General features: G+C 40.4%; 1 protein-coding gene across 1 annotated transcript; it reads right to left on the reverse strand.

The window, feature by feature from the left end:
• Positions 1 to 170: 170 nt before the first annotated feature.
• Positions 171 to 7458, reverse strand: LOC121628590 (E3 ubiquitin-protein ligase MSL2-like). Its single transcript, XM_041967685.1, has 3 exons — positions 6107 to 7458; positions 2025 to 3400; positions 171 to 1924 (listed from the first exon to the last, which is right to left on the reverse strand). The coding sequence occupies exons 1-3, from the start codon at positions 6246 to 6248 to the stop codon at positions 1625 to 1627; spliced, it is 1818 nt and encodes a 605-aa protein (XP_041823619.1). The 5' UTR covers positions 6249 to 7458; the 3' UTR covers positions 171 to 1624.
• Positions 7459 to 9936: the final 2478 nt, after the last annotated feature.

Genomic DNA, 9936 nt, shown 5'->3' on the forward strand with positions numbered 1-9936 from the left:
CCACATTGCAAAGTGCATTCATTCTTAATGTAGATCCTCCAATGGTTGCATTTGCAATACTTCCAGGTATATTCTGGCCCCTGCTGGTGCTGATTAAATACTACAATATCAAGCCCCCCATCCATCTTCTACACTTCAAATCAGTTGATAAAATAACCACAACACACTTATTAAGTTTTGGATTTTCTTTCTTTTTGTGGAAATATTTTACATTTATATTACAGGTATTTAAATGCCCAGGGGGAGAACAAAGAAAAAAATACTGTTTGGAGACACCAGAAACTAACATTAAACAAGATGATAGGAACTTAACTGAGACAGAAATAGCCTGGACTGGATCGACAAGACTTGACAGGCTGAGAGGGCAAAACTGATGCCAGACAAGCAACCTATGTTAGGAGACGTCCAATAAATACTGCAAATGTAATGCAAATGATTAAAAACTGGGGGAAAAAAAAGAGAAAGTAACAGAACAAGAGATGAGGAAAACAAGTGCTTTCCTTCTTTGAGTCCTTTGTAGTTCTTAGCAGCAGATGTGTAGCTTCCAGAAACCAAAATCTTAAAAGTAGAAACAGTGTGCAGGGTCTGCAATCAACCAGATTTCAACACTCAAAAAAGTAGATAAAAAAAATGGTAGTTATAAGTTTTGTGTGGCCAGTGTGAGAAAGTGCTGAATATACAAAAACACACAAATGATGAGTAACTTGCAACTCTGACATATAAAACAGCAAACCACGGATGGAGGTTTTATTTTCCTCCAACCACAACAGCTGGTTCACAAGTTTTCTAGTAAAATACAGTTTTTTTTTTTACAGTATACAACATCTTAGAATAATATTTGGTAGTCTGACAGTAACTCACAGAGTATAAACATTCAACAGGCAAAATCAAACCTTGGCTGGTGGTGTTAAAAGTTCACATCCTGGTTCTTCAGTTATAATATTTTCATCTATCTTAAGGTTTGAATAATGCTTAAATTCTGGTGCTTTAGAAGAGTTGACAAAATATTATCTACCTTTTAGCAGTGTGAAAATATTCTGGTTGAAGGCAGACTTGTCCCTGCATCGGCTTCCATTGGTTTTAATGTAACTTATAAAATACACAATGTCTTTATAAATGGAAACTGATAAGTCCATGTACAAAAATGTCTTTTATATAAATTACACCAGCCTCTGATGATGATGACAAAGATGTCTCCATTCCTGTTAACAGGTTTAATCTCCAAATCAAACCCTTACCCCCCTACATACACACTCACATGCACACGCGCACACACACAGAGGCGTGACCAAGGTCAAGCCTCCAGATTTAGCTACACATGCTCTACACATTACCCATAATAGAGAAGAAAACAAAAAGGAAAACCTATTCCCACTGAAATGAATTTCATCTCATCACATACAGTAATGCTATATCTCTTTCTCCTTCTCTTCTCTGGATGCAAAACCACAAGCATGGTGCAGTTTCGGGCGAAGGACGGAGGGTGACGTCTCGCTGCCGCCCGTCACTGTAGCTGCCTTCTTCTGGCTCCGCCTCTGCAGGTCCCTGGCACAACCCGATTATGACGCCCAGCGGGTGGGGCGGGGAATGTGCATGACGACTGACCGGAGGAGTGAAATGGACCTCAACAGTCAAATCGCATCTCCAGTGAATCGTCGTAGCCCCGGTTGTCGTGCCCCGCCCCCGATAGAAAGGTAGCTGTGACGGGTGCCCCCGTGGCCGTTGTGACATTGAGGAGGGTGCTGCCGGGGGAGCTGGTGGCTGGACTGCGCAGGGCTGCTGCGGTAATACTGGTGAGGTTGATGCCCAGAGTGAGTCGGGTTTGTTCCAGAGCCTTCTCTGGCACAGCAAAGGCCTCCAGCTTCTTCTCCCCGTTGGCCATGTAGGAATTCTGACAACCGCGGCAGATACAGTCCAGACATGCCTGGAATCAGAGTTGATGACAGCAGGATTAAATAAACAACATGAGACAAACCTAAGTGGTGTTTGTTCTAAGAATTAAGTCCAACATCAGTTTAGCTCACCTTGCGGTTGGAGTAACAGGGGCAACGCTGCCCCCTACAGGTCAACACTGAGGGGTTCTGTGTAGCTCGGCCACACTTGCAGCCCTTCTTCTCCACAGGTTTCTTATACAGTGGCTTTGAGGGGCTGGGTGGGTGTGTCAGGGGGTGAGCATGAGGGTGTGGGGGTACTCTGTCACGGGGCTGAGAGCGGGGCTTGGGGGCCCCTTGCCTGGCCTTGGTGTAAGCTTTCTTGGCGGCCCCGTGGTGCTCCATAGGCTTTTTCAGGCCCTTGTTGGAGACGAGAACAGTCTTTGCCACCTTAGGAGGGCCGCCGTTAGGCACTGGTGCTAGATGGGGATGAGGCGAGATTGTAGGGAACTTAGGCTCATGTTTAATGGTGGCACCAGGGTTAGTGTGGTGGGGGGAGCTGATGGCACCAATGGTAGACCCTCGCAAAAGGCTGGAAATGGGAAGGGGTTGCACTTTCTCACTGTCGCTTTCTGAGCGGGAGCGTTTGCGATGGCACCGAAGGGGTATGCGGGGAACAACCATGGAGGGCTGATGGAGAGGCTGCAGGTGAGTCTGAAGGGTACGAGGACTGTTCTCAGGGGGCAGAGAGGGAATGAGGCGGGACGAGTTGGGACCAGATGGGCAGTGCGGTCCGTTGAGGCTCGACTGAGGTACACAAAGGTGGTACTCAGGCTGGGGGTTGGGCTCAGACATGGTGTCATGGTCAGTGTCTGTCTCTAGAGTCCTTAGCACTTCCTCCACACTTAACAACAAAGGCCCCCCAGCATGTTTTAGGTCTTCCCCAAAAGTGCTGATGTCACAAAGCCCCGTCTCCCCACTCCCTGTGACGCTCACACACACAGGGATTTCTTCTGAAAAGCTTTCTTGCTTTGCAACACCTCCACCTGTTTGTATGGTGATAGATTGAAGTGTGTCTGAACTGACCAGGCCGTTACAATCATGAAGCCCGTTTATGCTCATGGGGCTCCGCTCCTCACCCTTTATGTCCCTTATGGGTGGGGCGTCTTCGGACTTAACCACCTCTGAGGTGGACGCAGTCTGTGATGGCGCAGCTGAATCTGAAATGTCCTCCATCTCTGGCTCAATCTCAGCCAACGTGAGACCCTCATTGAGGATTTCCTGAAGGTCTGGCGAGTCACTGGCGGCGCTGGCTATGTGCGGGGCAAGCGGCGACTGAGTGATGTAGAGACAGAGCTTCCTGTAACAGTGGACAAGCAAAGACAGCTGCCTGTTTTCCTCAAAGCGAGTATAGTCCTTGCACCAACTACAGGACGGTTTTAGCTGCATCCTCTGACCCTTACAACCTCGACAAACATAATGCTGACATGATGAGTTGGTGGGAGCGATGGGGTCCTGCAGCAAGTTACCTGAACGTGAGAGAGAAAAATATGTAAAGATAATCACACATATAACAGGAATATTACAGAACAGTTCACACTGATGATTAACACTTTCACAGGCTCAATGACAAACAACACAGACGCATGGCAATAAAATCTTTATCTAATCAACAAGCTATGTCAGCTATCAGACTAAACCAATAATCTTAAATTATGACCGTGGTTTTAACCTTGATTTACTGACTACTGGTTCCATTCTCTGCTGCGTTTCGACATCTTCCTGAAGCAGAAAGTGTTTGTAAACCTGAGTGGTGCTTGGCAACCTGCCGGACTGAATGACAGCTGCACTTTGAGAGATGCTTCCTTAGCAAGATTGGCCGCTACAGAGTGCAGCTGCAGATGGGGAGGGATGAAAGTCCATTCATAAGAAACGACCAACACTACACACTCTGATAAATCCCACATAACAACAGAAAGACTATATTTAAAATACTGCATGGCTTGTTTTCATACTGATTTATTATTTAAAAAGTGGAGACAGAGGTTATCTGAAAGTATGGTAAAGTCACTCTTCTTAGTCCTCTGGGGATTAAAAGCAACACATATAAAACCTTGAGCTCACACAAAATGAAAGATTACGTAAAATGGTCATAAAAAATTTACACGGCCGGCCATACATTTGTTGATAACCTACTAAAAGTAAACCATTGCTCCATCTGGATTAGGACAAAAACAACACATAACAACATGAGATATTCAGTGCTGTGCAAAAATTATAAAGTCATCCATCATTTCTTATATTTTTCTCTAGCAGCCAGACTTTTTAAAGAGTTCCTCATCAATAGTTTTCCAGGCTTTCTGAAGGTCTGTCAAAGTTGTCTTTGGAAATTAGATGTTTTATTTACATATTTTAAGTCCAGTCCTTGTACCTGAGTTTTCAGTTTTTAAAGGAATGTGTTTGTATGTTTGTTAAGGCACTCAATACTGATCCATGAATCATTCAAGCATAAAAAAGCGACCTAAATAAAGAAATGAAACAGTGTAAACGACATAACAAAAGCTAAATGGGATCTTTCTCAGTTCTTTCTCATTTGTAGCCTGTCACAAAGAAGTTTCAGACTGAAGAAACAAAAGAAGTCCAGCTTTAAACATTGAACAGTATCTCAAAGTGATGTCTTCAAAAAAAAAGAAAAAAAAAGAAAGAAATCCAACAAAGAACTGACACGGGACCTGAGAGATGCATCTGGACCCTGAGCTGAATCATTTACTGTTCACTGAAGACTAATTAGAAATGGTCTCCATTGAAGGATGGCCGTCAAGAAAGTCATTATCAATGAAAGAAAACAGAAGGAAAAGGCTTAGGTATACCAAATGACACAAAAACTGGGCCTGAAATCAGTGGCAACAGGGAAATGCAGCCAACATCCAAAGGAGAGCTTAGAAAAGTTCTTCATGGAGTCTGGAGAACTATTATTACTACTTTTTGTATAGAAACACCACTAAAACCGAGAAAACTGTGCATTAAATATGCATCTAAAGTAATAAATACTTAATATAAATACCAAGTAATACATACTAAATACAAAGTGTATTTGTAATCTAACCTGATCAAATAAACAAAGTGTCTTTATAACTTGAATTAAATTGCATTTAATTTTTCATTTTGCATTTAAAACAAATTTGCTGTACCTGTACTGCCAGCATGTATTTTAATTGTTTAATTTGAGGACTAAGAGTATGAAAGGCATAATAAGGTTTACATCCAGTATGGGAAGGACTGTTATCCAACACCATAAACAGAGAAACGCCCCGATACTGGCAAACAGCACACGGGGGGGTGTGTCAGGATGGGTGTCGCTGTAAATGATGATGCGTTCACAGCACTTCGGAATTTTAAGCATAAAGATCGTCAAACTGGATGAGCAGTGTGAGTAAGGAAAACATTATCTTATCTGTGGCTTGTAATATTAAAATAACGAAAAGAGAAACAGAAAACGCATACACAAGTAAAATCTCTTCAAGAACCCACTCTCTGAATAAACACTGCATGCCCCACACACCTGAGTAAGCAAAATTCCTAATCCAAGAAAAAAATCTCAAAATACTACAGCCTTCATTTATTTTAACTCCAATCTTTATCTTCTTATTCCATATCTGGAATCATAGGTCCTTGGAGTGGTGAAGGGTATATTAAATCATGTAATGTGTGCATCAGAAGTATATCTAAACAAAGTTTTTCTCTGTGCATAATATATTTATAGTCCTATTAAATTGAGATACTCCACATTTTAAAAAGATGTTAAATTATTCCCCATTTAATATTTTCTAATCTTGTTTATTTTCTTAATCTGTTATATATCAATAAAAAATCAGTTGAATCCCGTATTAATTTGTTTTAACTGGCCTCTGAACAGAACTTTATTAAGTGTATGACATTTACTCATCTTTTAAAATCTAAAAGAATGTTCTTTTTCCTCCAAATGTGCCATCATAATTTAACAAAACAAAAACACTCCATTACAAATGACATTTGTTCACGTCCCATTACAGTGGGTTACTAGTAGTGTTGCCGATTACGACACTTCCGACAGTACCTGAATGTAGCATTATCTAAACGCTCCCTTCTACTAGGACAGCTGACAACAGCGCACGTTAGTCCACCGAAACACAGATTTATTCAAACATATCACCCTTGAATAAAGTCTTTTTTTGTTTAAACAACTACACACTTACCGCAGACCAAGCAGGACAGGGACTGACGGAAAAACGGCAGCAGCTTGCAGAGCTCAGCAAGGGCCCGGGGATCTCGAGGGTCGCACTGCAGCACCGAACGGCTCGCGGACACGTAGAGTGAGGTCGCATTCACTGGGTTCATCTCAGCTGGCTGGCCGGGGCTCCAATCCGTTCAGGTGTATTAATACGTTAAAACAATAAAGTCACCCAATAATACCGGCAAACTAACCGGTCGAGCCAGCGGTACTCCCGCGTTCTGTGAGGTGAAATGACTGTTTTTGTCAAGGGATTCCAGTAGCTTTGAAGAGAGCATATATGGATGTAACGGCCTTAGTTTCCTGTTGTTAAATCCCACATATATAGAAGTCTGCGCACAGAGCAATCCAGGTTACTCATCCCCACTCATATCCAATCCATCTTCAACGTGGTGCTCTGGTTTTAGAGCACTTGAGCTTTAGATCGCGGATTTTAAGTGCATTCACAAGAGAGTCGTCCATGCAAATAAATGTCTGTTCATCCACATCCATTCGGTTTGTTTCCATACCACGCGTGAGACGTGATGAAACAAAGCATCGTGTGCAGCGTTTCCCTCCGCCTCTTAACTGTGCTCTTACCCGGTTAACTCGCAGCGGTTCCAAAATTCACACGGGGATTTTCTTGACAAAGTGCTCCGGTTTGCAATGAGTTCCCACAGATAATTCCACAGTCCCGATGCATGCTCGTTCCGTGTTTTCACGTCGGTTCCCAGCTGGTACCATACAATGCACTAATGATCCTGCGCCGGGGCAACCACGGCTCCGATTTCAGTGCAGCCCCAGCAGGCTCGTTATGGTTGCGTTATTGTTCGCAGAGATTCATGGCGGTCCGAAAACAAAACAGGCCGCCTCAGGTTGAAATAGTCCTTTTTGGTAAGAAACGCCGACAGCTGCACGTTGATGGGAGGGGAGACAGGAGAAAGAGAGACTGTTATTATTAAAAGAAAAATAATCCCGACGCTCCGATGTTTCTGTCGGTGCAAAGAAAATTAAGCAAGCGGAAGCACCGGGCTCTGTTGATAGTGCTAGCCGCCTGAGCTGCACTGAATAGCCGGCTACAAAAGCAGGCCGCTTCCCACTTCACGGGATTAGCGGGAGTCTTTCGTTCTCGGTGTTCGCCTCAGCGGGAATGTGACAGGAAAGGAAGGATTTGTCGGAAATAAAGTCCTTCACTCGCTTTTCGCAGACCACATACTTCCAGTGAAGAGCCTTGATGAATTATTTCCCTGTCTGTGTAGGTTGCTATCGTTAGCAGTGGTGTATTCCTCATACCTCCCGCTGCTCTCCATACACAAACAAGGGGGCGCTGTTCCCACATCTCGCGAGAACTCACGTAACGCGGTAGAGCTTGTGAGCATTTATATCAGAAAAAAGCATTTAGTCCATAACATGGACAGAAAAAGGACATTACATTGCTTTTTTGAAATATTATGTCAAATTTAAGCAAAAAAATCAAATTATGAGGAAAAAAGATATGGGCTTGTATTTATTAAGTGTCTAAGAGTGCCATTTTAGTCCAAAATGTTAAGAAATTGTGAAATTTAGTCCTACTCTCAAACTTAAGAAAAAAAAAAAAAGCTGATTATCAACTTACTCAAGTCTCTTTTGTACTCTTCCAAATATTTCAGAGACCTCCAGAGATGTGGTGGTTAGAGTTGCCTGCAGAGAGCAGGGCTATTAAAGGGCTGCAATCCAGTAGGTTTTCAACGTCTCTGCTTTGTTAATCACTTAGTTAATGAAATGGAAAAGAAAGGCAAGGCAATTTAATTTGTAGCAAATTTAAGCAACTAAGCAATTCAAAGTGCTTTACATGAAACATACATCAAGTTAAAACAACATAGAAAGACATAAAATACAATCAGAAAATGTTACATTGGAAATAAAACTGTAAAAAAAACTAAAATTGAGATAAATTAGGAAAAAGTATTTTTGATTCATTGCCATTGTATATATTTTGTATAAATTTGTTGATAATTGTCTAAATATACACTCACATTGTCCATTTAGCTTTTAGTGAGGAATTGTTTTACTCATAAATCAACTCTTAACAGTGTTCTTAGGAGTAATTCTAAGACGTTTGATAAACATGGCCCCTGATGTAGTTTATATATATATATATATATATATATATATATATATATATATATATATATATATATATATATATACATATATATAGTTTAATATTTCTTTTTGTTCACTTTAAAAATGCTCAACTAGTAATTAACAGGCAAGGACAGAGACCTAAGAAAAGGCTACTCTATTTATAAAGATAAATTCAGACATGATGAAATATCATCTAGATCCACCACAGAATATTTATTACTACTCCTACTTCCATTACTGGGAGTATATCACAATTTCACCACAATACAATATTATATTGATGCAGTGGATAATAATTTAATGCTTGCTGTTATCACAACCTATGTTTATTAAAGTTTATTGTGACTGTTTGTTACAGTTGTGATAATTTGTCCTGTAGTTAAAAAGCTAAATTTAGTATAAAAGCAGTTGGAAGTCCTGTGAATTCTTTTTTCATGTCCTCTCAGAGATTCTGAGTCTGATGTCTGTAGTTGACTTTTGTAGTACCTGTATATTTTGGGAACATGGAAAGAGAGAACTCATAATTGGAATGATTAAAAATAACTAAAATCACTCACACACATAGAGACACACAAACAAAGAGGTTGACAATGTGTATGATGCAAAGACTGATGCAATCCATCCATGGTGCACTCGCCCAGTCCTTTTTTTTCTTCTTCCTCTTTTGTCTCAGTTGATGGTGACACCCGGGGAACTCCACACTTCCAACTGCTTGAAATGGAAGACAAAAAGTCTTCATAATTTCAATGACAGCATCTTCTGATAATGCTTTTCCAAGAATGATGAGGTTGTAATGTTGACACACTTCATCTTGCAACCAGATCATTTGACAAGGCAGATTTTCAATGAACATGTCTCACATTATTCCATGACTATAAATAGCGTATCATTGCAGTCACCTTTTACATGTAATTTATGATTAATTTGCTGTGTCATTTTACAGTTAAGAATCGGATCAAATTATAAGGTTGAGTGTTATGACTACTGACACAAAACATGACATCTGGTTTGTTTTTGCCTGCATGAAAGAAATACATTTTGTGTCTGAATTTGATTAGAACGCCAATCATAAGAGTCTTTTTCTGTTTCATTCGTGGGGTTTTTGTGCTAATTTAAACTATTCTTTGTCTATGAATAAAATCAAATTAATACATTTTTAAAAAGCACATTAGAGGTTCAGTTTTAGTAATCAATTAATGGACCAGCCAGAAGTGGAAACTGATGTAGTTAATTGTGTTGTGTTGTGAGTCTTCCTCACACATGTATCTGTAATCATTAATTACATATAACTATTTTCATTAAAACAACAGTTAATTCTTAACTCTTTAAGTTTTATTTCTTAAATTAGTTTTTTCTGTCTTCATCTAATTACTATTCTAAAAAAGTTTGTTTTTAATGTACTATTTAATGCTTCTTCTGTTTTAAAACACTTTGAATCGCCTTTTACATGAAATGTGTTTTACAAATAAACTTGCCTTCTTTTACATTGAGAGGAAACGCGACCTCTAGTGGTTATGAGGGAAACTGCATGTGAAGAATAACCCCAACCTTAACCAAGTCATGTTACAGCCTGAAGTCATATTCAGAATGACCAAGTTTCCTCAAAACGTGTTGCACTTAAACAATATTTTACAGGAAGGATTTATTGGTCTTTTTATTTTAAAAAAAGCAACATTACACAAGTTTCCA

Source organism: Melanotaenia boesemani, chromosome 18, assembly GCF_017639745.1.
Source record: "Melanotaenia boesemani isolate fMelBoe1 chromosome 18, fMelBoe1.pri, whole genome shotgun sequence".
Lineage (NCBI taxonomy): Eukaryota > Metazoa > Chordata > Actinopteri > Atheriniformes > Melanotaeniidae > Melanotaenia > Melanotaenia boesemani.